Genomic DNA, 27,864 nt, shown 5'->3' with positions numbered 1-27,864 from the left:
TAAATAGCAATAATATTTCACAATATTACTGTTTACACTGTATTTTTGATCAAATAAATGCAGCCTTGATGAACATAAGAGAATTATTTCAAAAAAATGTTCAGACCCCAAACGTTTGAGCGGTAATGTATAAGCATAATCATCCGTCGGACAAAGGAAGAGATGTAATCAGTCTAAACAGGTTGGAATAAAGTGTAACTCAGCAGTTTGTGTTCAAAAAGCACATTATAAGCAAACATTTGAGATGAAACCGTAAAGACAGCTAATGGTGCACTGTGTTTTGTGGGTCATTTACTAAGATAGATACTTATATAGATAAGCATATAATATAGATAAGAGTTGAGCACAAACATGTTTATGTTGTGATTCTCTGATGTTCTGTGTTCTTTTGCTTGTCCAGATTCGTGATGTGGATGCCTTAAAGACGACCATATTCAGAGGGACACGGCTCTTCCTGTGGAGCTCCTCGGGAAGCAGGGCTGAAGTGGAATTCCACGGGGAGTATCAGCAAATCAAGGGAATGTTCAGGGCCGAGTATTCGTACATTGACCCTTCTGAAGAAGAACCAGTGTAGTTTTTAAGGGTGTTTCTAGTCCATAAAGAGCCTTGGAACATTTAACAACCAATTTAGCCAGTTTAGTGCATCAGAACAGAAGGATTTATTAACATTTTATCAAAGATGTAATCTGAAGTATTCTGTCTTGTTTTGTCATATCATTTAAAAACAAAAATAATACAATTTACTGTTTATATATAAGTGCTTCTGTATATTTATTGTAATAACACGAGTTAATCTGCTGACAATAATGTGTGCCAAATCTACTCCTAATCTAACAGCACAAAGAAATAAATAACAATCATAAAATGTATTTTCTGATATTTTGATTTAGAACAGGCTGTGGCTATGAGAGTTTTGGTAAAGAATAGCCGTTGTACTTAGCAATTGTGAAACTAGCATAAACCTCCTTAAAGCCCAAGGTATATTTTGTATTTTTTATGCCTACACTTAGCATATGTGTACAGACACACACATAGTCATTTAAAGTATAGTCCATTTCAGAGCTTCCCAAACTTTTTTATCAGCCGAACCTCTAAGACCTCAAATATTTACTTGAAATACCCCCTGAGATTTGAAGTAAACATCTCAATAATTTATTTAAACATTCACGTTTTTTCACGGTTCGCTGATTTTGATTAATGGTCACATGACATGCAAACATAAAAGATCTGTATCTAATCTATATATAACCTTTTTTTTAGTAAGTGTTTTGATTGTAATATATGAAATTTAATTCATGCACACTGTACACATATACTAGCATACGCAATAAAAAAACACAAAAAAACTGAAGTATTCTTTGGCCTTTACATGATACGGACAGGACAACATCAACAGCCTTCCCAAACATACAGTTTTTACAATTGAAACTGTAAAACCAGAAATAATGTGTCTCTGAGTTTGTAGCAGCCTCTTATCTTAATCCATAGTCACTTCCGTGAATAGGGAAGTGTGTAATTTCTGTGCCATTAGCATCATTAAAATATACTGCAAAAATAACGACTGTTTTGAAACGGGTTTCCCGATTTCCACTAGCCATTGAGTGCTTTGTTCAAACAAACAGATCAAAGTTTTAAAAGCACCACATTGCTTACATATTGAATGGAATCAACCTAATAATGGTTTTCTTAGTTACTTATAGTTTTTGCATAATGAAAAAAAAAAATTCACACACGTCACGCTCATATGGAATATCAATATGAGCCAATAATATGAGCCAATAATACATGCCAGTTTAATGACACTGAAAGTGGGAAAAGCCTTCAGTCTGAAAAGGTTTCAGGGCTTCTGTGAGAGTTTCTTTTGCCATTAAAGAAGTGTCGTCACTCACTAGGCCTTAGACACCTGCTCCAGAAGAGTCTTCATGTCCAGAAGAGCATCCTCTAGAAACTTGGACAGTTTAGTAGCGTTGGTTTCTTCACAGCTATTGAAGGCCGTCACTGCAAAGTTGATATGGTCATCCATGGGGTTGTAGCAGACACCGTAACCATCAGGAACCATGGGTCCAAAACACATAACACAGTCTGTCTTTGATCCAACCTGAAAATAATACAACCACAGCTTACATAAAAATGCTACAAATCACAATAAGATAGATTTACAAAACATTCAAGCTCTTAAAGGGACAGTACACCCAAACAGCATAAGGGACGCTGTTTTTTATGTCCTGTAAAACAAAAATGGAGGTCAGTGGAACAAAAAAAAAGCTCAAAGTCTAGAGTTTTTTAAAAGCTGAATTTTTAACTTGAACGCCATGTTTTTACAATTATGTGTCATGCGCGAGACTCTGCAAAAGACGCAAGCGCAACGGTTAAAGACGTCCGTCTAGCGTGTATTTACATTGAAAAACAAATGAAATGTTCTAAAGAGCAAGTACTAATTAGAGCTGTCACATCTAACTTTTTTGTCTGGGTGTAGAGTATCTTGTTTCGCATCAGTGGCGTCACTACACTCACGACTCCTCTCCCATGGCTTCATGGTATAGTAAAGTGTCCACTGGATGCACACTTAAGAATCTCGCCGGAAGTAGTAAGTCATCCGTGTATTTTTTGCCTACTACATAGTAGGGAAGTAAGCATATTTGGATTCAGCCACTGTGTTGTCTTAATTTTTCCATTTCATGACGGGTGCCAAATAGCATTAATGTGAAATACCTCCACAACCTACTATGCTGGAGTGTCAACCAGATGCCATCCAGCTATTGCCGCTGGATTATTCACAATAATTTAATTTGCAAAGTATTGCATTATATCAGAATTTTATTTTTTAAATATCACAGTTATCATCATTACTGGTGTATTGTGACACCCCTAGTTCCAATACAGTTGTAAACACAGTTCCAAAACAATCCTTTCTTTGACTGGAGCTGAAAGATATTCCTTCATAGCACAGAAGTGTCCTCAGGGAAGCATTACTGCAACACTGTTAGATTTATGTACAGTATCTGTTAAGTGTAAACTATATCAAAGGGCAACAACATGGCAGAATGATTTGCGAGGTATTACATAAACACAGTTACTTGGAATCTTCCAGAGGGGCTTTAAATAGGACATAAGGTCTTCCAGCTCTTTGAAACAAAAAATATGTAGATATTCTAACAAAACCACCCTTATTATCAATGCCTATTGAGTATTTAGCAAGAAAATAGGATAGATAGACAAGAAAAAGATACTATGTATTTCTTTGTATCTAGATTTGGGAGTGTACCGAGCTTGTGCTAATCCTGGTTGAGGGTTAGCACTTATGCTAGTGCATAATAGCCTTTCTGAAGGATCCCAATGTTACGAGCGGCTAAAAATTATTTGTTGCAATCTCACTTCATACTTAACTTTTTCATGTTAATTAGACTTTTTGTCCTAACCAGCCACGATGAGATATGCGACAAGGGACTGATTATTTTAGAAACAGTTTCTATTTCTGTGACGTCACGGCTGGAACAACAGACAAAGTTTGACAATGATAACCTCAGGTACTGATTATGTGCTTTATTTCATGTTAAAAAACATTTTTGTGAGTTTGAATATCATTTGTGTGACCTTTTTAGCCATGCTGAAAGCGACAATGGATAATATTTATGTGCTTGTCAATTTCGTTCAGAGTCCAGTGTGCTTGCAGAGAGAGCCAGACATATTGCTTGTCGCTGGAATCTTATGGCCAGATAACTGATTATTTGCTCATTATGACCATAGCTGGAGTAGTTTGTTGCTGTGGGTCCCTTGAAATCCCACAGCCCCTAAAATAGTCAGCACCTTTCGTATCAACTGGTGGCGCGTCTGGTTAGGACATGGTGTTAACCGTTTGAGAGACACATTCAGGATTGTTTTGTGAACCTGACACAATGTAAAGCAGGCCAGCTATGCAAACCCACAAGACATAAGAAATCATTGCTACTCATTTCGCATGCAAAGAGGTTAACTAATAATAACAGAGGACATTTACATTTAGAAGTCTTAAAGGTACAGCAGCAAAAATAAACAAAAAACAAGCCTGGTGAAATATAAGGTGGCGTGGGGGGGGGAGGAAACCCTGACTTTGTAAGTAGTGGACTTTGTATATTTGTGGTTCTTTTATGATTGTCATTTTTTTACTTGACATCTCAATTTCATTTTCATCAAGATATTATTCAAAAGATATTATTCAAGATTGTTTTTAAGCAGCCACAAACCTGACTCGTGAAGAGATTAAAATGTGAAGACACAGCGAATGATGTGTCCATGAAGATCTCAGGTAAAGACGTCAGATCCTCAATGGCCACCATCTTTAGACCCAGGATGTGCCTCTCTATAGCCTGCCCATGGATGGCCTGATTACAAAGGAAACAAAAACTGAGATCAGGAGGAGGCAAAATTGAAACCGCATCAATAATTTTTAGAAATGAATTTAGATCATATTTATTGAAAATTCTTGATAACATGACAAACATGTATAAATGTTTAAAGATCACATGACGCTCACCATGTGTGTGTGCTCTCTGTGGACTTTGGTTGCCTTTTCGAGCAGTGCTGCTTTCTCACCATTCTGCAAATAAGAAAATGAAACCATAATAACATGGAAAATGAACTTAATCGAGAGTGACAAACGAGAATGATACTAAAATGTAAACTCGTACGGTTTTTGACGGATCATCCATGGCTTGTGTGAACTGGAGCGATTCTGTGGTGGTGGATCGAATGGCTTCCGTTCGGCCCAGTTTAAACATGCGTAAGGAGGCGCTCTCGTAAGTCGGACAGCACATCTGATACATCCTAACAGGAACGAGATTCAATCATCAGTGGACTGGCGTGGTTATGGGTACATCAAAATTATTTCCAAGATCACCTAGCATTAATAAATCACAGACAAGGCTCAAGCCTAGTCTCAAACTAAAATACATGTTTGAGTTGTTTTAACTGAAAGCAACCTGCATTGACGTATCTTAAAATATGCCAGTGCCATTGTTTTGTCTCAAGATGGACACCAGTAATGTTTTTTCTAAGGCATGTTTATAAAAGCTACTTAATTGAACTAAGGCCTAATCTAAGCCCTGTGTGAGAAACCAGGCCTTTGAGTACTGAAAACCACAAAAAGACCCGGCCACACTTTGATTTATCCACATGCAATTAATTATTGTGTGAAAGCATGCAAAAATTTCCAATCACATGGAAATTGCATGTCGTATCCCCTTTGGTCAATTTCTGCAACTCTCCACTTCCAGAATGCATTGCATGTTTTAAAGGTAAAGTATGTAATTTATATGCCACTCGTGGCACTAAACAGAATTGCAAAAATGTTGTTTCCACACCCCCTTTGCCTATCGTGATAGTCCCACCCTACATTAACGCCACAGTTTGAGCCAGAAGCTGCATTCATCTTCATCAAGTGGACAAGGGATGTTTATTTGGACAGACCCTCGACCCCCTCGATTTTCACAGAGGGAGTGAGTCTTCTCATATGTACACTTCAGGCAGCTCCGTAGACCACAAAGCAACATGATCATAACATCGCAACAACAACTCGCAAAAGTCACCAAAAGTGATCAAGGGCGTAGGGCGTTCCATTTAAACCCATTGCAAGGGTTTCGCCAGTAGTGGGCACTCGCGCAACGTAATCAATGACGTTCATCCGGGTGAACGAGACGGAGGGAAGTTAGCGGGAAAAGGCATTAAAAAGGACTTAAACTTAAACGCAACCCTACATATGACTGACTTATAGAAGAATGGATTTATTTTGAACAAAAAAAAAATTACATACTTGACCTTTAAAGATGCTGACAAGAAGAAATGTGGCATAAATGGCATGCATGCAACCTAGGAAATGAAGTGAGAGAAGCCATTGGGATGTAAAAACAAAATACTATCTGGAGGACTACAGGTTTTCAGGGATTTTTAGAGACCGTTGGTCAGAGACCAAATATTCAGCACTAGGGTGTCAAACGTACCTGTAGTATGCCAACTGCAGAGCCATTTGGATGAATGCGTCAGGACTCAATTTATGAGACCTCGGGAATTTTCTTCCATAGTGTGAGAAGTTTAGCACTCGAACGTCCAATTCATGCACCATTCTATACATAGGATATGAGAGGATGAAGGAAGTACATGATTTAATATTTATTTATTTATTACTGATTCAAAGCTCATTATATCAGTTTGAAATGTCCTCACATGTTCATGTTCTGTTTGGCTTTCTCAATGTCCTTCTTGATTTCTGGCGTGATGTTGAATCGAAGCTTTAGTGGCATAGGTAGTGGAATCATGGGAGTTCGTACCATCTCATTTCTCCTCCTGTTACATACATGTTGTATAACATATCATCTACAAACGTTTTGAACACCAATACTTTTTCACACAAAAAAGCAACAACTCAACTATTCAGTACCTTGTGTTTAGGGATGCACAATACTATATTGGTTAGTAAAATAGGGAATCTTTTATTTATTGGTACTGGCCGATATTTGATATTTGATTGTTCATGCTCATTTCCTTGTTTATGGATTACCACGGCCATCATATAATACTTTAAAGTTAATCTTTAATAACAACGTTAACAACACTGTTAAATGCAATCTTTAGCAAATCTCAAATGAATATCCATTTTAATACTGTTATAATGTTGTGATGCAGAGCAGGGTAAAATTTTAATATTAGTCATTTATCTGTGATCTGTGAAAATAATTACCGGCTTATCAGTATCAGTGCATATATGTTGGTTAATACATGTTCATACCATTTAAACGGTTGTGGTCAATAATGTTACAAAAAAAAATATTCGAAATAAATACTGTTCTTTTACATTTTCCAAACAAATGAAGCAGCACAACTGTTTTCAACATTGTTAGTAAAAAGAAATGTTGCTTTATCAGCAAATCAGCATAATAGAAGAATGAATTCTGAAGGATCATGTGACTAAGACTGGAGCAATGATGCTGAAAATTCAGCTTTGCCATCACAGGAATGAGTTACATTTTAAAATATATTAAAATAGAAAACAGTTCTTTTAAATTGTAATAATATTTAGCAATATTACTATTATTTTTTATCAAATAAAGGCAGCCTTGGTGAACTTCTTTCATTAAAAAAAATCATACCAACCCCACACTTTTGAACAGAAGTGTATATTTCTTGTCGAAAAATTTCCTTTTAAAAAATCAAATGGAGAATTATATGATGTCATATCCTTACATATAGTCAACAACATGGTCCACCAGGAAAACAATGGGAGGTCCCTCAGCTGCAGCATGTTCATAGGTGAGTCCACACGATCCGTCCTCCCCAATTATGAACTGTGGGAAACAGAAGAGAGTGCAGGTAAAGAAGAATATCTCAATACATCTGGATTCATATCAACTCTTTGAGCTTTGTGGACAGATATAAATGTATGATAGTAACCTGCAGCGTTTTGTCAAACCAGCGGTTTCCGCTGTTCCAGCGACTGCCTCCGCCATGGAGCATTTGAGCAGCCACCTTGTTATGGTACATCTCATCTGACACGCGCGGCTTAGGAGCATCAAGACACACTGTGAAGATGCTTTTCTGGATTGCCCGCACTGAATCCTTATTTGTCTTGTCTGGAACAATGTAAATATGAGTGGCACACAGGTATGCACAGGAAAAATAAACACCATGTCCACCAACCAACATAATCCCCACTACTGAATAATTAATGTGAGCTCTAAAGTGGAAAACAAATGAAGCAGGGTTCACTGGCCACTCCACTGTTTGGAATTGAGTTGTGTAAATTATGCAAATTTGAGGGGAAAAAATACATGAACATTTATTTTGAATAAATAGCATGTTAAGGTGATTTGTATTAATATGTAATAATGTATTAATAAACAGGATTATTTGGCATTTTAAATAATTATATGAATTTTAAATGTGAAACTTGATTATTAACAGTGATCTTACAGAGATCTTTTCTTTTTTTTGATAACTAAATAAGTTTTTGTATAAAAAAATCAGCTAGAAATATGAGTTTTGCCCAGTCTGTTCCCATTGACATACAAAGTCTCTATCAAATGTTACTTTCCATTCAACTCACCCTTGATCAGGTTGTTGTAGGCCTTGCCCCAGGTGTTACGATGGTTGGAAGTCAGGATGCCAACTGGCTCTTTATTGGTCTGAAGGGAAGTGTTCCAGATCTTTTCCAGCTGAACATAGATCTGATCTACAGTCAGTGGTGAACCATCACTGTTGTACACATCCAGAACAAAGAACTGAGGAATACAGAGAAACAGACAGTATGTGAGATAGAGAGAGAAATGGAAAGAAAACATATTCATCTTTATTCATTTTATCTCACTGGATATCACCTACAAACAAAATCGACTTTAATGTCACCGACAAATACCAAAGCTTTAAACTCAAAGCTCAAATATGTAGTAACTATTTGAAAAACGATTACGGTAATTTGTCAAAAATTAAAACTCATTCAAAAAAATACTAAACACTACTATTCAAATGTTTGGGGTCACTAAGATGTATGCCCTTTTACAAAGTTTTTAATATTTGTTTTTGTGGTCTATAGGGTCTACTAGAACATGTTTTGATGCTTAAATGTTCAAAAAACACTTTTTCCCCACATGTTTTACAGTACATTGTTATAGTACCTCTTTTCCCAGTCTGTCATGAAGCGCATTGATACTGCAGTATCAATACATCATTACTCAAACTAATCATTTGGTATCAGTTTCTTTAAAAGATATCAATATTAAAATGATATAAATACAAAACATCTGCAACACTCTAAAATGTTTTCAGTACTTTTTCTAATGTTTGCGGCTAAACACCCCAGGCATATTTTGCTGGCCCATATCACGTCTATGATAAAAGTGATAGTCTGTGTTTCTGTGTTCTTTGTATGCATGGGTAAGTTTTTCACGTTTAGTTCAGTTTCCGGTGTTAGTTTCCTTGGTTATTGAAGATTGGATTCAACACGTCAGTATAGAGACAAATCTGGTCACAGGTCTGATAGCTATGACAAAATAACTGACCTTTAGGGATCCAGCAGCAGATAAATGGCTCCTCTCGCAGAGAACCCAGTCCCTAGAGAGGCACACACAGGCATTTTTGGACCTTTATCACCTTGTCCACTATGATGACGACTGCCTGTGTGTGATTTTCTGATCCAGCTTGAATGCTGAGACAAGAGTGCGCTTGACTGGAGACGGACCTCTAGGGACCTTTATGGAGTACGTGGAATGGGTTCTCCTCCACCACGGTTCCCCCTTCACCATCTGCTAGAGCGAGGAGGAAAAGAGTGTGCCAGTCGCAGCCACTAACTCCGGTGACAGATGCGCCTGAGCCCACCGCAGACGTGGAGCCAGAGACCACAACGATACCACTGCCAGCGAGGAAAGAAACTGAGCCAAGGATCAGTTGAGTGAGCCGGCTACAACGTCAGTACCTGACGGAATTTTGATGGAGTTCGAGGGGATGAAATGAGGTAGTGGGAGAGTATATCCTGCCCATTGTGTCACCCAGCACTGAACCTGTTTCGTCACCTAAAATCGAGTCTGTTATACCACCCTGCCTTCCACTCCCACCTCCTCTGCTTGTTTCAGGTCAGCCAAGAGAAAAATGTCTGCCTGTTCCGAGTCGGCCAAGAGGGTTGTTCCTATATCTCTGTACTGTATCTATCCAGAGAACTGTCTGTGAACCCCCTGCCTGCACGGCCCAGTCCATCAGTCCTACCTGCACAGTCTCATCTCAGGCCTTCAGCTCCTCCCATGCTGGCTCCGTTTCCCCGCGCTTGGATTTTCCTTAGGCTGGAGTGTCGACTTGTGACTCACTCCACCTCGGTCCGTCCAGCCCTTTGGCTCCGTCGGGCTCCTCCTTCCCTCCAGCTCTGCCTTGATCCTCGGTCACTCCGCCTTTGCCTCAGTCCTGGCTCCTCCTCAGTTGATTGTCACTGTGGTTCCACCCTGCCCTCCAGGACCTTTGGTGTCTCCCGGTTCCTCCAGTCGTCAGGCTCCACCCTGGCCAGCTCCATCTCGGTCCGTCGGCTCCCTGGTTCCTAAGCCTCTACCATGGCTCCTCCCTCTCTCGACTCCGCTGTGGACCTGCATCCTGGCCCTCCTGCTAGGGTTTCCCCCCTGTCTCCTCCCGTCTTTGTCTCCGCCTTGGCCCCTGTCCCATGTACTGACTCTGCATCCCTCCACCTAAGCCGTCTCCCGCCTGCCTCTGTTGGACTTTTTTGTGTAGTTAATAAGGATTGAGGTTGCGCCTCCTTGTCTGCGCCTCATCTGTGTTTGTCTTCTTTGTATTTATGGTTGGGTTTTGTTCAGTTTCCTGTGCTAGTTTCCTTGGTTATTAATTGTCTGATTATAATTTACACCTGTTGTCCATTTGGTTGATTGGTTTGTTCGGTGTATTTAAACCCTGTGTTTCCTTCAGTTCTTGGTCAGTTCTCATCGCATTATGTTGAGTTCTTCTGTTCTAGTTTCATGTTCCCTGAGTTTGATGTTAAATAAACACGATACTGCTTGTGTTTAGATCCTGCATTTATATCTATTTTGCAACCAGCTGTGACATATGAGAGCGAGCATGCAGTGAAAAATTAAGGCTCGTTTAAGAAGATTAAGAATACTTTAAGAAAGTGCACGTTTTATGTTGGTAGTATTTTCGTTTATTTTATTAATTCGTGTTGTAATATATTATTTTATTGTTGTTTAATCACAATCACATTATTTTTACACATATTTACACCTACGAAAAGTGCAATGTGCTCTGAGTGGTCAGTGTGTTTTGATTGGTAAACCGCTTTGAGAGTGTTTTGGAACGCCCCTTAAATTAACCGTGTTAGATCCAGGGTGGAAAAAATAGTGTCTCTTGGACATGGTGACAAACACACTTACTAACGCAACTCAACAGGCCTTACCCACTTTATTTTACATATGCTTTGGGCGGGAATTATTTAAATGAGGAATATTGCGGTATGTACGTTTCCAGAAGAAAACTCAAGACTACAATCGAGGTGTTTCAGAGAGTTCAGAAACAGTGCTTACTGATAGTAAGAATAACTCCCTTTGGAGTTAACTTTTGCTTTGTAACTTTGCAGACCTTTACAAATTAACCTTTACAAAAACATTACAAAATAAAAAAAGTTGCAAATGTAACAAAACAAAACAGGTCCTCTTTAATGTTTTTTGAAAGAAGCCTGAAAGTGTGGCAAAGCACCTGAAAGTTGTGGACCACTGTGATGTGCGTAGGAGGACTCTTTCCAATTGCGTGGTTCATCACAGTGTCCCTCTTGGGTCCAGGGATACGACATGAAGACAGCACCTGGTAATACTGGTCCATGCACAAAGGCTTGCCACCCAGATATTCCACAGGCAATGTTTCACTATGACACAGTAAAGAATGTTGATTAAAACAAACTAATACATTTGGACATTTTCCAATTGTTTCATAAAAAAATAAAATAACTCACCTATCAATCATATTTTTGAAATCCAAAACACCAGCAATGAGTTTAGCAGCAAATCTATAAAAGAGAATGCTGGAATTGCTAAATCTGAACAGCTGAAAACATATTATGACACTTTTGGAAAGACAGGCACACAGGTTAAAAATATTGTTTTTTCAAAGAGACATTTTATATGACAAACAGTTTTCATTTTCACTAAAGACTGTCCGCTTAAAGAAGAGCAGACTAGATAAAGAGCAGACTATAGATATCATGTAGCAGAGGACAACACGGTTATGTACACATACAAACACCACATGTAATGTTTATTTCTCATGATGGTTTTACATAACCTGACACTAGGTACTAATATGAAATGTCACTATAGGTGTTGATTGCAAAGATATGAGGCCAAATCTAAAAGTGGAACACGGCCGAATCTAAAGTGCACATCCCTTTGAAAAAACAGTCCAATGCCAGGAGTAGCACATATGCCAAAAATAGCCAAGCAAAGCTAGGACTCTGTGTAAAGGTCGATGTGAAACTTAAAACCCAAAACTAAAGTTCTCTCCAAAATCAACCCAATTTATCTCTGCTTTTCAAGAATATATCCACATACATGCTCTGGGCTGATGAGGGTTTGAACCTGGAACTATCGTTGTGCTCTTAAGCAATAATCCCATGCTGATCAAGTCGGACGGTCCTTGTGAAGGTTGCTACTGTATTAGTCAATGTGGATTAAAATTTCAACTAATTCATAATAAATATACACTACATTTCAAAAGTTCAAATGTCTTTGAAGACGAAGACGTAGTCTCTCACGCTCACCAAGGCTGCTTTTATTTGACAAAAATACAGTAAAAAGAATAATATTGTGAAATATTACAAATAATTTTAACAGTTAATTGTTAAAATAACTGTTTTCTATTTGAATATATTTTAAATGTAATTTATTCATTTCTGGAACAGAATGACTCCGATTCATTCAATTTTCAGCAGCCATTACTACAGTCAAAGTACTCATGATCCTTCAGTAATCATTCTAATGTGCCAATTTGGTGCTCAAGATTTTTTTATTTTTTTCAAATCAATGTTGAAAACTGTTGTGCTGCTTAATTTTTTTTGTCGAAACGGTGATTAAAATTCTTTACTATCAATTTTGATCAGACAATCCTGGCTGAATAAAAGTAATTATTATTATTTTTAATCTTACTGACCCCAAACTTTTGAATAGTAGTGTATTTAAAATGTGTTATAAATCGGTTTATATTTTTCAAATACACTTTAGTTTTCAATAATTCAATTTGCTCAGTTGTGTCTCGTTGCCCACATAAAAGTAACCGTCGTCACCCACCTCATTTGTCCCTGGCGGTCTTGGAAGTGCATTTTGGGTAAAACGACCCCTGGGCTTGTGTACATCGCCACAGGCATTCGAGAATCCAGGTAGGCTGACTGCATCCACCAGTCAGAGAGCTGGATCATACAGAGGGAATAATTAAAAAATACTGCAAAAAAAACAACAACTGTACTTAAAAAAGTAAACTTTGTCAGTGGTTATTGTACTCTTTTGGCATTGGATCCTGTTTTTTTACCAAGTTATCATTCCAAAACACATGTCAACAAACATGTTTTTTTTTTTTTTTTTTTGCTGTTTACAGATAATACAGATTTTTAGTAGTGTGTGATTTCACAACACACTTGGATACATACACACTAAGAATATTTTATTTGTGGTATTAAAAAAATTTAAAAAATTTAGTAAAGTGCTAAAAGTGAATTAGCGAGTAAATGATTAAAAAACTATGTGGTTATACAATTAGAATGAATTACGGCACACCAGCGCACCCAGTTTTCAGTTTTGCGTGCCCGGCGCTCGAGGCTCTTCTGCAGTCTCTCTCCTACGCCACCGGGCTGGAGGAACTCCTTCATGAGCTGCTGCGTGTGCGCCATCTCCTCTTCGCAGATCAACGGCTCGAGCGATCCCATATACCGCGCACATGTCTGCTTCAGCGGCGGAACGGGCAGCTTCGGCAGACTCTCCTGATGGACCAGCGACCGGTCAGAAATTTGAACAACCGGTACTGGAGTCGGTAGTCGGCAGGGCTTCACCAGGGCCGTCCTAGCCTAAAAATACAGATGATTATGAACATTGAATTTTTTTAATAAGATTTAAAAAAAAATTAAAGTACACTTTTTCTATTTTTACAAAAAATAAGTAAATGTAGAGCTTAATAACATTATATTTTTAACATTATAACATAATATTTTCTAACAAAAATAGCCAGGCACCTGCCCAAACCAGTGAAAATTCACATTCTATTCCAATTTGATACCACAGCTAAAACTACTAGCTTATCTATAAATGTAATAGCCTATATTTTTAAAGACAATTAAACAAACAGTCAGTAAAAAAAAATAAGAACAAATAATCAAATTAAAGAAGTACAAATAAATACAATACAATACAGTACTCTTCAGGCAGGTCTAATAGTTTTCATGTAGCAAATTTTAATAAAGTAGGCTAATCAAATAAATAACAATGCATAGTCTTTATATCCTTTTAAAGTTCAAGAGCAGTGAGTGTTTTTTCTTTTCTTTGTCCTTTGTTGTTTGGTTAACATAAAAAAAAGCAGATAGTAGCACATTTGTAAGGATGCTGTCACTTTAAGACTGAATGCACGCACGATCATGCGTTTTGTGTTCACTTAAGACATAACCGAATACGTTTACTAGGATACTCGCAGAGACAGGCGTTTTTTGACATAATTTTGAGTGAATTTGTCCACTGAAGCGCAGGAAGGCATGAAAGAGAGCTCAACTTTACGCGCTGTCTGAGAGACGCGGCTTTCAGGTCATGCTCTTCGGATGTTAAACTTCCCACAGCGCACGAGTAACACATTTCTTTTTGTGTGTTCTGGTGCTTGAATATAGATTGGAAAGGCTGAAACTTCCGTGATGATGAAGCACTGAACCGTCAACTATAGTGTTGTTCACGTTTGTCAATGTTGTCACAACATTGCATTGTTAGAATTTTTTTCAAAATGACTGGCCAACTGGCGACTTTCATACATGTTCATGTTATTTTAGGCCTTGGAGGTCCCTCTCGGCCAGAACTCAACTTGCGTACGGCCGTTGCCGGAAGCCAGTGATTATAGTACCGTATGTTACAAATATGTATATTTTTCTTTAAAAAAAACCTTGGCTTTGCTTCAGAAGGCCTCTATTAAACCCCTGGAGCCGTATTGGATTACTTATGATGCATGGATGCGCTTTTTTGAGTTTCATTTTTTTTTACCATTCAATCCCATTATAAAGCTGGGAAGAGACAGGATATTGTTTAATATAACTCCGATTGTGTTTGGCTTGAAGACAGAAGTAATATACTGTACAACTAGGATGGCTTAAGGGTAAGTAAATTATGAGATAATTAAAAAATGTGGGAGAACTGACCCTTTAACAACAAGCGAGTATGGCGTTGGTGTAAAAAAGCGTTGTGCAGGATCGAAAATGAAAATACCCCCAAAATAATTTAAATACAACATTGGACGTCGGATCATGTCTATATTGGGTCTGTCGCTCCATGACCAATTCTGGACATCTATTCGACGTCCAAACTCGGTCCACTATTTGGACGTCTAACCATGACCCAACTTGGAGGTCATATTGACGTTCAACATTTGACCAGTTTGTACTGGGTAATTTTTTTCCCCTGATTCCCAGGGAAAGCAAGAACTGATAGGAATGTAAATGTGTAATGCAATGTAAGTCACTTTGGATAAAAGCGTCTGCCGAATGCATAAATGTAAACGTAAATACATGGTACAGAAAATATGTCCTCCACCCTTTTGAAACATGGGACTACAGTTATAGAAGTTGTATAAAAACGACGACTAAAATTAGTCTAAATTTAATGTAGAAAAGACGTCACACCGACATCACATTCCCGTATATTGTTTTGTCTTTTATATTTGTATATTATGATATATTTAAGCAATATCACACAAACAAAAGTGCTGTTTTCTCGAATATCAGCACGATTGCAAATTTATTGTAATACAGTTCAATAAACAATAAGTTAATATTAATTTAAATAAATTTTAAATACAATATTCTCCATTTTTAATGTTTTTTGTTCTTTTTCACAAACAAAACAGAACAGTTCCGCCTGCAACATACAGAATGGTGTTTTGTTCTTGAATTGAAAATGAATCAGTCGGTTTGAACGAATCAATGAATGAATGACTCACTTATTAAGACCTGGCTTCTGCCACCTACTGGCGGGTTCAGTTTCATATAAGTATCATATATCGAAAAGTATCATTTCATTTTTCTATATTCAAAATGTTACATTTAAACACTAATTTCATAACATCATGCAACTGTAATTGCAGTATAGGAGTGTACTAATAAATAATAGTATTTTCTGTCAGTAATGCACCACATTGATTTTGCTTATTTACTATTAACATGACAACAATGGACATATTTAAATACATATCATTTAAAGATGTTCTACAGTCTGTAGTGTAATTATTATAGTAGGCTAATTATGACTAAGAGAGGGGTGCCCTCTATTTTTCGCTTGAGCACCTGCCCAAATGTCTGTGTACGGCCCTTAAAATAGTAATAAACTAGTTATTCTTTTAATATTCTCCAGGTTAGGCGTCATATGTGCTCAAACGAGTTATTGTGCAATTAATTAAATCAATTTAAGTATCTTATAAATTCACTGTGTGTGTTTTATATATAAAATCTCCCTAAAAGTTAAAAAATAATAATAATCCCCTGAAAATGTATTTTGTCTCCTAATAAAAATCGCTTTATTCCAACAATGGTAGGCCTATGAAGGGAGACTTAATTTTGTTATGGTATTGGAAACTGTGCTCGTACACGACGACCTTTCAGCACACTGTTTACAAACATGTAGCCTATATAACTAACCTTGTTTGAACAGTCTATTTCATTATATTGATCGGCGATGTCCCGTTGTCAAAGTGCATGCAGTGGCAGTTTTTCTAAACAACAACTCTGACATTTTGTTGCTGATTTGTCCTCTAATTATGTGGGTTATCACAACATGTCATAATTCATTCGTCGTGTTTTTAGATAGGCTACTCGTATCAACAAAATGACGCACAACAAATGCATGAATAGGCTACAATGTTTCAGATCAAGACAATATAAGCGATGGATAAAAACAAACGCGCAGCACATCAAAACTACAGGGGCGTTACGGCTATTGGTGCATAACACTTGGCAAGCATAACATTACAATGAAATGTTAACTGTTAAAGTCAATGCGTTTGTTGGCTAATGTATTGTACACTATGATTATCCAGCACTTACCGCAGTTCTGGTCAGAACGCACAGCATGATTTCACGCAAATGATCTTGAGAATTCAACTGACAGCTGAAGAACAGGATCTCCCCGACATTATGCGCTACAAGGGCGACCAAAACTTTCTTGACAAGTCGCAACACGGGTCGCACACCCTCGCCCTCGCTCGGATAAGATTGACAACTGCAGCTACCAGTTTATTTTGCCCCTGAATGACGAATGACTTGCACTGAGCTGGCACCAAATAAAGAAAAAAAATAATTTATATATATATAAAAATAAAAAAACATTTGTAACGATAACGTATTTACAGGTCTTTATTTTATCAGTTAAAACATAGGGTGCTATTTAAAACATATAGCCTATGGGTAAAACAAATAAACATTGCCATCTGTCGGCCTATTTGCACGTTCACAACGTCATCGCTAAGCGACTGTCAATGCATGCACTATAAAATCTTTTTTGATCATTTAATGTACCTACCTATTTTTATTGTCCAGGAACATTAAGCTGTTTGCACTCATGTGTGGTGCTTTGCTTTTAAATAGGCCTATGAAACGTGGTCATTGTAGATATGATTATGATTTTGCCAACCGATTCACCCTTCATTGAAAAGAACTGAATGAAAATCGGCATATACTTTTAGTGGACAAAAACTTCAGGGGCCTCCTCAGTCCTCATGTATTAAAACTTTACGTTGGTGAGATTTCATCCTGAGCTTTCAGATTTATAAAACGTAAGACCAGACCTACGCCAGAACCTGCGCAAAATTCATAAAACCAAGTCAAAATAATCACCGAAATAACCTTTACAACGCCTAGTTTACTATATCTTAATCTGCATGTTATTTATGCATATCCACGTGATTTTTTTTTTTTTTTTTACTTCTGGATTACGTTATGTAATTTGAGTGATAAACTCCGATAATGAGAGTGGAATATTGTGTATCAAAATATAACAGTTTAAAATAATTATGTTTACTTAATTGCTCTCTCCAATCTGTATGCGCAGGGTCTAGTGCGGACGGTGCGCATAATCATTTTTATTTTTATTTTAAATCTCGATATTTCCGTCAGAAAGTGCGTACGCAGATTTAAATGCCTTTTTTGTGCTTAAGCAATGTTTATACATCAGGCCCCATTTCATTGGTTCTAGGCTACACTCACTGAACCTTCTGTCACGGACAAACTGCGTAACCGCTCTGACGTCAGCTGTTTATCATGGAGGAATATGCCCGTGAACCCTGGTAAAGTACATCCCGACTTCACTTCTGACGGCTCCGCACTTCAGCTGATATTTGAAGCAGTTTATATTCTCATTCGTTTTCGTGTCGTGCCCGGTTTGTTTCTCAGCTGACATTCTCTATAGCCTGCTGTAACAGTTCAGACACATTGTTGACACTTTACACCGAGTGATAAAAATGTACAATGCTCGCTCTTTTCCTTCAATGACAGCTTTAACTATTTGTTTAGTATTGATTTCGTTGACATAATAAAACGATTTATCCTTGTAAAGCCATATAAAATAATAGTAGACATTAACTCTAATAATAAAAATTATTATCCCTAAAAATGCATGACATAATAGTTTTAAATAGAGTTTATCGAATTATTAGGTAAATATAAAAGAAAATCTTGCATGTGTGTTTTTATTTTTTGTAGCCATCATATTTGATATTGGCTTTTATGGCTCATATAGTCAAGGTGAAAATATACACCTCAAGTTACATTCAGAAGCTCAAACAGAGCATAAATATGCACATCTGGTAATGTAAATCAATGAGATTTTTATAACAATTTAATAGACCACTTACATAAATTATAAGTACATATACACATTAGTTATCACTCTATATCTCTCAATAATATGTCTTAGGAAGATGATATTTAAGCGCTTATTTTTTAATTGTGGTGGGCAAAACATAAAATGCAATTCAATACAATGATGTTTGAGTGCCTATTGTATCATATATTTTTTGATAGACACATTATGATTTTTGTAAAACAATAATGTATGGATAATCAAGTAAACCTAAGTTGCTTCAGGCCAGGAAATGTTTATCTTGAAATATTAATAACAATATAAAAGTTATTCTTATGTTTACCTTTTTAAAATTGTTACAACAAAAAGACCTGAAGGGGGGACATTTTTAGAGTAATATTGAAAGCCTTTTACTTGAAAAAAAGAGTATTGACTATCAGTTAGAGAGCAGAAGGCATGAAGAAGATTTTGTACAACCTGGTTTTCAGCTAAATTTAGTGTGTTTGGTAATTTAGACGCCTCCAAAAATTCATGCATCACATATGATGATACAGTAATAATATAATAACTTGATAAAAGCTGTATAATCTTTTTTTTTAGTCCATGGAGGATAGTTGATGACTGTGGAGGTGCATTTACCATGGGGGCAATTGGAGGGGGGGTGTTCCAGTCAGTTAAAGGCTTTCGGAACGCACCTGTGGTATGCTTCACTGACACCAATAATACAACTAAGCTCAGCGATTACTATCACTAATACACAATACAATACATTTACTACTAATAAACACCCTCTGTTACTTTAGGGTGTACGACACAGGCTAAGAGGGAGCGCAAATGCTGTGAGAGTAAGAGCACCACAAATTGGAGGTGATGTTGCAGAATAATTTTTTTGGATTGTTTCTTGGTCTGATCTTGTGTGGTATAAAACTGTTGTGTCGACTAGTTTTAGCATTTTGTACTGTATATCAGTGATTCACTAGTCACTATACATTGTGGCATGGGTCCTGTTTCTCTTGCAGGTAGTTTTGCTGTGTGGGGTGGACTCTTTTCCACCATAGACTGTGGTCTTGTGCGTTTACGGGGTAAGGAAGACCCTTGGAACTCCATCACCAGTGGAGCCATGACTGGAGCTATACTGGCTGCACGCAGTAAGATTAGCATAGTGGTTATTATTCTATTATCAGTATTCTTCCATAGTATTAGACATTAATGCTATTCACATTTACCATTGTTCAGCAAAATTCATTTCAGCCATTGCAATGGGAATCCGTGCGATTGGGAATTTTGGAAATATTTTGCCTCACAGATTTTGCATTATGTGATTTCGCCACGTTGACCAACAGAAAGCTAGTGACTTCTGTGTGAGCAGTGCTTCATACAATTGCTATGCTAGTAATAGACAATTGACCTTTTTTGCCCCACAAAATTTCGGCCTGACTGCACAATATAATAATAATGTGACTGCTGGCATACACAACACGACTTTTAAAAACGTAAAGGTTACTTTTGATATGGAACATATTCTCAGCTCTCAGATTCTGTCAACCATATTCAGAAATTCAAACAATAAATACCGTTTTGGCCCTTTTAAATGTGACTGATCGCTGTAGCGCCTCAGTTCAAATGGCACGTGAACCGATCATCTCTCTTTACTAGCCTAGTTAATAGTAAATAAACACGAATGATCAATAGGTGTGTAACGTGTGTTGAAAGATACAGTAGCCTACAACTTACCGAAATGTATATGCCTCATACATAATATCGACCAATCAGTGTTTTTCAACCGCTGAAAGAGGTCAATAAAATAGCTGGAGTAGACTACAATGTCACATAAGGTTACATTTACCTCAGGAAAGCCATTTAATGACCATGGCACGTAAGATGGCTAGAACAAAACAGTATTTTATAATGTATTTAGTATTAGTATAAATGAGTATTTTGCTAAATATGTGCACTATATTATATATTTATTATATTTTTTACTTATATCATTAAACTATTATAAAGTTGATGTAATAAAAAACGTATTAGGCCTATATTTCATTTGAGTTGTTATTTTTAACCTTTAATAATACCAGCTGACAGGGCTCTCGGTAGTCTATGTTTACAGCATTAGGTGAGATATTCTTTCATGAGAAAAATGAACATCTACTGTACCCTAATATGTATCCAAATTTAATCAAGATCGGAATAAAACCACAAGAATTAAATTGAAATTGTAAAATTTGTATCAAGCTATAATAAAAGCAGTAGCCTATACCAATTATTGCACCATGCTGTCACTAAACTTAATACAATTATGTGTAGTTATAGGCTACCAAATGTTTTGACAATCACAATAACCTACACGTATTGTGATGCGGTTTATTTATTTTCATTATGGAAATGATCCAGCTATGTCTGTGTTCTTTAATTTGTGGGTCACCAGTAGATCAGCCGCAGAACTTTCCACTCCCATCAGTGTTTTTTTGGAATTGCGCTCCCGCGCTAATTTGCCCTGTTTAGTAAATCTAGCCCTATGTGTTCTAAAATCGGCACAAAATATCTCATATGTTTGATATCTTCAAACTGGATGGAATCAGAGTCTGAAACTAAAAAATATGTGCCAATCAAGCACTGCACGATTTCTACACAAAATCTGTCAACTTCGACTGCCCAAAGTCTGTAGGCATGGCTCTAAATTTCGGCAGCTGGTGTTGACTCATCCATACTGCAAATCGGGCCAAAAATCTGAGCTAAAGTTGTGTAGTGTATTCCAGTTTTTGACGTTTTTGAGGTATAATGACCTACTGGAAATAATCTTATGATGATCTGGACTGTTCTGTAATAGCATACATGCTGCATAAACCTTTAGTCTTGCAATTACCTCTGGATCATTGAAAATGTGTTTGCAATGTTTGTATTTCAGGTGGTCCACTAGCCATGGTGGGCTCTGCAATGATGGGGGGAATTCTGCTTGCACTAATCGAGGGCTTTGGGATACTTCTTACTAGATATACAGCACAGCAGTTTCAGAATCGTGAGTTACACAATACACTCTTAAAATCAAAGGCTCCTTATATACACTGATGGCTTCATGATGAACCTTTAACATCCATGGAATATTTCCATTGCACAAAAGGTTCTTTACAGTTGTAAAAGTTATTCAGATTATTGAAATATTCTTCTCACTAAGAAAATAAATAGTTATTTTAATTTAGTGTTTCTGACGTCACAAACTACCTTGTAACCAATCACGTCAACAAGTGGATCTTTGAGCTGGTGTGAGTGTGCATTTTTATTCATGCACAAACTATTCCTTTCATATGGAGCCCCATGCTTGAAGAAAATATAGATATGATATTGTGGCCATGGATTAAGAATCCATTTCGACGACATTTTAATTTGTTGCCTTGTTTTATTAATTTGTGTAAATCATGCCAAAATTGTACTAATTCATGGCAATGTAACAATTTTACTCAATAAAAAAGGGGGAACAAATTAGTACAACATGGCCACAATTTTTTACCTGCATGTCAGGTGGGGTGCTACATACTTTACAACTCTGTGATATTACATAAATAATTTGTAATAGATTATGAGATTTTTATACCTTTAGTTTTGTTCTGCACTAAGTTTTGTTAAAGCTGTTTCAGAGGTGTTCACTATCTGCATCTTCTCTTCATCTACAGCGAGTCCCTTTGTGGAGGACCCGAGTCAGCTTCCTCCGAAAGAAGGCCAAGAGACACGTGGTTATGGACAGTATCAGTAAAACCACTGTTTTGCAGTGGATACTATAATATTATAGACTGTGAATAAGAGAGGATCATCATAGTTTACAGTACCCTCCTCAGAGACAGGGGATACTCCTGCATCCTCTTTATCCTCTATAGAGTATTGCTGGGATGGTGTATTTTTGGCCAAAACCTGAAAACGAGTTAACATTGTAGCACTGGTTCCATCGTCCTAAAGTCAATGGTTTTGGTTAAATGCTTGAAATAAGGTCTGTGGTGAACACAAACTCAAGATGTAAAACCCCTTTTATTCTACGATATAAAATATATCAGTAATATATCCTTTTGTGATTTCTCTTTTAAGCTTTTACTTGTCTTGTGAAAGCCACTTGCTAACAAGTGGCTAAATGGGACTACAGAGCTTGTCAGGGACATTAAACGTCATCAGCCGAAGAGGTAAACTCATCTACTCACTAGTCCACTTCCACAGCCTTGTTGCGTTTATAATCGCGCTCTTACACACTATTATAACTCGAACTTTCAGGGAAAACGTTTTTAACCAAAGACAGAAAGAGTTGTCAGAAGCTTATGGTGATGTTGAAGTCATGCGACCGTGGTGTATTTCTATTATAACCTACATTTTGCTTTTGACTTCTGACGATTGTATTTACGCTTCAAAATTCATAAAAGTTGTGTTCATTCGTGAATATTATCATGATGAACACAACGTGTAAGAATCATAAGCTTTTGTTTGTCACAGACCTTATTTTCTGCAATAATTCAATGGAGAAATCATATTGGGTTTTTGAGGATGATGCTAATTTCTGGGTTGTCCTAAAAAATATGTCAACCCTGCACCACTATTAGATGGCCACTCAGGGGAAAGCAGCATGTCATTTTTGTTATGTTTAAATTGTAATATACACTTGTATTTGTAAGGGACTGTCACCCAAAGATTTTCTTAAGACAAATATACTGTGTAAATGTGTGCTAGAAAAGACTCTCCGTTACAGCACTTTACATTTTGCCAGACTAACTAGATCAGTTGGAGGTATTCTGGATATGTAATTAATTGCATGAGACATGAATAATGATTCCTATGAAAGTTAACATGAAATCATTCATATTTTGCTATATTATCTCTGATGCAGTGTTATGCAGACAAGGCTATGCAAAGCTCCAGTGCATTTTTATATTACGTTTATCTTAATCTAATACATGAACTGGACTCTTCATACACCAGAAATCTCTTTGAGATTTTGCTTTAGATCTTCTAAAGTTGTTACAATTTTGATCTTTCAAAGACTTTGGATCTTTTACATTCCAGTTACATATCCTCTCCTGCTTTCTTTACTAATAAACTGAAATGAATTCATCTCCAATACATAACATGCAGTCAAAAGAGACACTGCTCTACCAAATGAAATTGAAGTAATTTAATCTCTCCAGTTTGGTACTGGTATTTTTCCTACACTCTCCATTACAATCTTTGTGAAATGTTTTGTAGTTTTTTTGATGGATTATTTATTTTTTGGAGCACTTTAGAGACAATAATAAGAGAATATGTATGTATAAGTAACCTGTCTCAATAAAGAATGTAATGGTTTATGTATTGGCCTATATTATTTTAGAGATGCTATTATAATGGTGCTGGAAGTGGAACCTTATTGTATTTATTACTGTTTTGCCAAATATAATTTTTCTGCCCTAAAAGTGTTTGGACGTCTGAGACCCTAATTCATAGAGACTCCAAACTTGGTGGGATGGTTTGACTGGAATCGATCCCATTTTCCTCTGAATCCTTAGCCCTATAAGAATCTGTAGTACATCTAATTTAGATTTTTTTCCCCATTTATAATTTTCTGAAAAAAACTCCTGGCACTGGCACACGTATCATCCCAAGACCCTTTAGGACAAAAAGTTGTTGAAATAATTTTGATTTATTAAAGCACTGCAAAGATGCCAATTAAACGGTCTTGAATGTGCCACTATAAAAAGCTAATTTAAACTTTTTCTAATAAGCAGTTTACATTTTTTGAGAGAAAGAGAATTGCAACTGTGCATGATAGTATTAAACATCTTGTTTTCTCTAAATCTTTGATTAAAGCCTTAATAATTGTATGTTTATGCCAGATCTTCTCCCAACTTTGCATATGTCAGCTTTATAACAGGGTTACAAAAAGTTATGATAAGAATTCTAATCCTTTAATCATTTAGTGGATATGATCTGAAATATTTGTTGGCTGTGACACATTATGACTAACATACCTATATCTTGTGTGCACAAAGTCCAATAAAATCATCCTTGTTTACTCCCGGAGCATGACCGAACATCGTCACCACGTTGCAGAGGTCCTGAAAGTCCAACGCTTCCACAGCTGCGCCAACTTCTACAGACGTAGTTATAGCTCCATCACTAGCCCTCTCACCAGTCTGTTGAAAAACAAGCCCAAGTACCTGTCCTAGTCACCATCTGCCACCGAAGCCGTCCACCTACTCAAAGAGACATTCACCAACGCACCACTCCTCATCCACCTAGACCCAGAGAAACCATTCATTGTGTAGGTGGATGCATCCACTACTGGGGTAGGAGCGGTGTTGTCTCAGCACCAGGGGACCCCAGCCAAACTCCATCCATGCGCCTTCTTCTCCAAAAAACTATGATAAAAAGCTGAACTATGACGCCAGCAAACGGGAACTCCTCGCCATCAAGCTAGCCCTAGAAAAGTGGATGCATTGGCTGGAGGGTGCACAACATCCTTTCACTGTACTAACCGATCACAAATACCTAGAACATTTGAAAGCTAAGAGACTTTAACCTCCGCCAAGCACGTTGGGCTTTATTTTTTACTCTATTTATTTTCTCCATTTCCTATCGTCCAGGTACGAAGAATGTTAAAGCTGATGCTCTTTCCCACCTGCATACTCCTGAAGAAGTCAGCGAAGAATCTGAGTCCATCCTGCCAAAGAAACTGATTGTGAGTCCCATTCAATTGTCTTCTAACACAATGCCCTCCAATGCCTCCACCGCCGCTCCGCCGGGCTACCCACTTGGACGTCAGTATGTCACCAGAGCATGACGCACACCTCTCATAAACTCTGTCCACTTATCTCCAGGCACTGGCCACCCAGGGGCCAATATCGTACCCTCTCGGTGCTGTAACGACTGAGACAAATCAGACACAATTATTTGTTATATTTAACAAATAATCTTAAAAACTCACTCTGGGATCTATGGTCCCATCCCCCCAAATAGGGCAAGAACCATGACTACCATCAGATAAGATGGTTTTATTGCTGTTAAAAATGTGGTCAAGACAGAGGCCATAGGAAAGACAGAAATAGACCTTAAAACCAGTGTTGTTTTTGGCAGCTCTTTTAGTTTTAGTCATAGTCGTAGTCTTTTTGACGAAAATGCTTTTTAGTTTTAGTCACTTATAAACTTGATAGTTTTAGTCAAGTTTTAGTCGACGAAAACGCAAAAAGGTTTTAGTCAAGTTTTAGTCGACGAAAAACACAAAAAGTTTTTAGTCAATTTTAGTAAAAAAAAGAAAGAAAAAAAAACAGTTAACCTTAAAACCTTAAGCACACACTAGCACACACACGCAAGGTCTCTCGTTCCCTTTCTCTGCTGTGCGCGCGCTACACATGCGCGCTCTTGCTCGCTCGATCTAGATTCCGGGAGATTTTAACTAATTTGCGGGCAATTCTGAAATGATCGTACATTATGGGATTTTTTTCATTATTGATCGTACATCGTACAGAGGTCAAAATTATCGTATTTATAGGCAGAAATGACATGCATTGTGAACGTCAGACTTATAATAATTTTCGTTCCATCTCGTCTCGTCAACGAAAACTAGAAAACGTCTCGTCATGTTTTAGTCACCTTGGAGCCATTTTTAGCTAGTCATCGTAACGTTATCGTCATAAAAAAAAGGTGCGTCAACGAAATAATTGCGTTATCGTCATCGTTGACGAAAACAACATTGCTTAAAACAGACTATCCAGCATTACTTTATAGATTAACTGATCTATAAATGAACATGCATCCCAGAACATTGTGTGAATGATTAACTGTCTTGTGCAGTGTCTTTTAATTCAATTATTTTATACTGTGTATTTTCTGATTCAACCAACGGTCAATGTAACCTCACCTATACCATGTTTCGTCTCTATAAATTGGTCGAAATGATCGTGTGTAGGATATGTCGATAGCTGCGCAACATATTAGTATTACAAGAATCTTTAATAGTTTCTTCATCAGCAACCAATCCAGCTGCACATGCAAATGAGCACGCTTGAAACAAAGATTTTCCGGCTTGGAAATTCCATCCTTCTCATTGGTCAAGCAAACCCAGAGAGGTGGAACTTTTCTCAGAGGAGTGGACTTCATGACGGACTTCCCGCCTTCATATGGTAACATGCATCTTGGTAATCATTGACCGATTCTCCAAATCTTGTCATCTTTTCCCCCTCAAAGGACTCCCCACAGCGATGGAAACAGCAGAACTCCTCTTCAATCATATCTTCAGATATTACGAAGATATTAATCCCAGAAGACATAGTTTCTGACAGTGGACCCCAGTTCATCTCCAAGGTATGGAAAGCCTTCTTTTTCCCTCCTAGGTGTGACCGTAAGCCTGTCCTCCGGATACCACCCCCATTCGAACGGGCAGACAGAGAGAAAGATCTGGGAGATTGGTTTCCTACAAACCTTCTTCCATGGCCACCAAAACTCTTGGAACCAGTTCCTAGGCTGGGCCGAGTACACGCAGAACTCTCTCCGCTAGCTCGCTACTGGACTCACTCCCTTCCAGTTCGCACTCGGTTATCAGCCACCGTTGTTTCATTGGTCGGGAGTAATATCCAACGTCCCGTCTGTCGACTACTGATTCCGAAAGAGTGAGAGGGTCTGGGACGCAGCACACTACCCAGCTACAGCAAGCTGTGTGCCGGCGCAGGATGACAGCTGACCTTCGTCGATCGGTAGCTCCCTCCTACCAACCTGGTCAAAAAGTACCCTACCTGCAAGAAGCTTAGTGCCAGAAATATTCGCCCCTTCATCATCATTAGAAAGATCAACCCCGTCACGTATTTTCTCCAACTCCCTTTACACTACAAAATTAATCCTTCTTTCCATGTATCTCTTCTAAAACCTCACCACTCTCCCGTTTCCATTTCCTCAGAGCCTGGCCCAGCAGTGGAACCCCCCCTACCGTCAATCCTCCTACACCAGCCAATCACAACGCACTTCCTCTTCTGAATACTAATCACACACACCTGCACCTCATCTGCGCCCTCAGCACCTCAGCAATAAGAGCACACACCTCGCCTCAGCTCATTGTCTGGTCTCGTTCCTGAACGAAGTGGACACCTACCTTGTTTCCTCCAGCGATTGTCAAGCTATTCCAGCAAACTGTCTCAAGCGTTTTCCTCAGTATTTCCTCCAGTGTTTCTCATGTGATCCCTCTCCAGCATCGTCTCAGTCCTCCGTGTCTCTGTTCCTATCTGCATTTCCTGTTGTTCAGCGAGGTGTGTGCATCCAGCCCATCCTCCATTCAACCATCCTATAGTCCTGTAAGAAAGACATTCCATTCACTGCCTGATTC

The 27,864-nt window shown here is 37.8% G+C and overlaps 3 protein-coding genes across 3 annotated transcripts in view; 2 read left to right on the top strand and 1 right to left on the bottom strand.

Moving 5' to 3' along the window:
* Positions 1-1,017, top strand: part of adamts13 (ADAM metallopeptidase with thrombospondin type 1 motif, 13) — a 33,700-nt gene extending 32,683 nt beyond the window's left edge. The window contains exon 31 of the mRNA XM_079636727.1: positions 401-1,017. Coding sequence (XP_079492853.1) covers positions 401-574 — 174 coding nt within the window. The 3' untranslated portion in view covers positions 575-1,017. The remainder of the gene's footprint in view (positions 1-400) is intronic.
* Positions 880-17,194, bottom strand: LOC307011268 (carnitine O-acetyltransferase). Its single transcript, XM_079636729.1, has 14 exons — positions 16,787-17,194; positions 13,286-13,564; positions 12,795-12,913; positions 11,465-11,518; positions 11,212-11,377; positions 8,075-8,249; positions 7,423-7,601; positions 7,216-7,316; positions 6,199-6,318; positions 5,976-6,098; positions 4,668-4,803; positions 4,514-4,576; positions 4,224-4,361; positions 880-2,098 (listed from the first exon to the last, which is right to left on the bottom strand). The coding sequence occupies exons 1-14, from the start codon at positions 16,811-16,813 to the stop codon at positions 1,889-1,891; spliced, it is 1,890 nt and encodes a 629-aa protein (XP_079492855.1). The 5' UTR covers positions 16,814-17,194; the 3' UTR covers positions 880-1,888.
* A 692-nt stretch (positions 17,195-17,886) lies between these two features.
* On the top strand, positions 17,887-23,864 carry timm17b (translocase of inner mitochondrial membrane 17 homolog B (yeast)). Its single transcript, XM_079636434.1, has 6 exons — positions 17,887-18,024; positions 19,140-19,239; positions 19,343-19,406; positions 19,559-19,687; positions 21,448-21,558; positions 22,211-23,864. The coding sequence occupies exons 1-6, from the start codon at positions 17,999-18,001 to the stop codon at positions 22,288-22,290; spliced, it is 510 nt and encodes a 169-aa protein (XP_079492560.1). The 5' UTR covers positions 17,887-17,998; the 3' UTR covers positions 22,291-23,864.
* Positions 23,865-27,864: the final 4,000 nt, after the last annotated feature.

The sequence above is a fragment of the Phoxinus phoxinus genome (assembly GCF_949152265.1).
Source record: "Phoxinus phoxinus genome assembly, chromosome: 15".
In the NCBI taxonomy this organism is placed as follows: domain Eukaryota; kingdom Metazoa; phylum Chordata; class Actinopteri; order Cypriniformes; family Leuciscidae; genus Phoxinus; species Phoxinus phoxinus.
The sequence above is the reverse complement of the archived record's forward strand: the minus strand, read 5'-3'. Positions and strand labels throughout refer to the sequence as shown.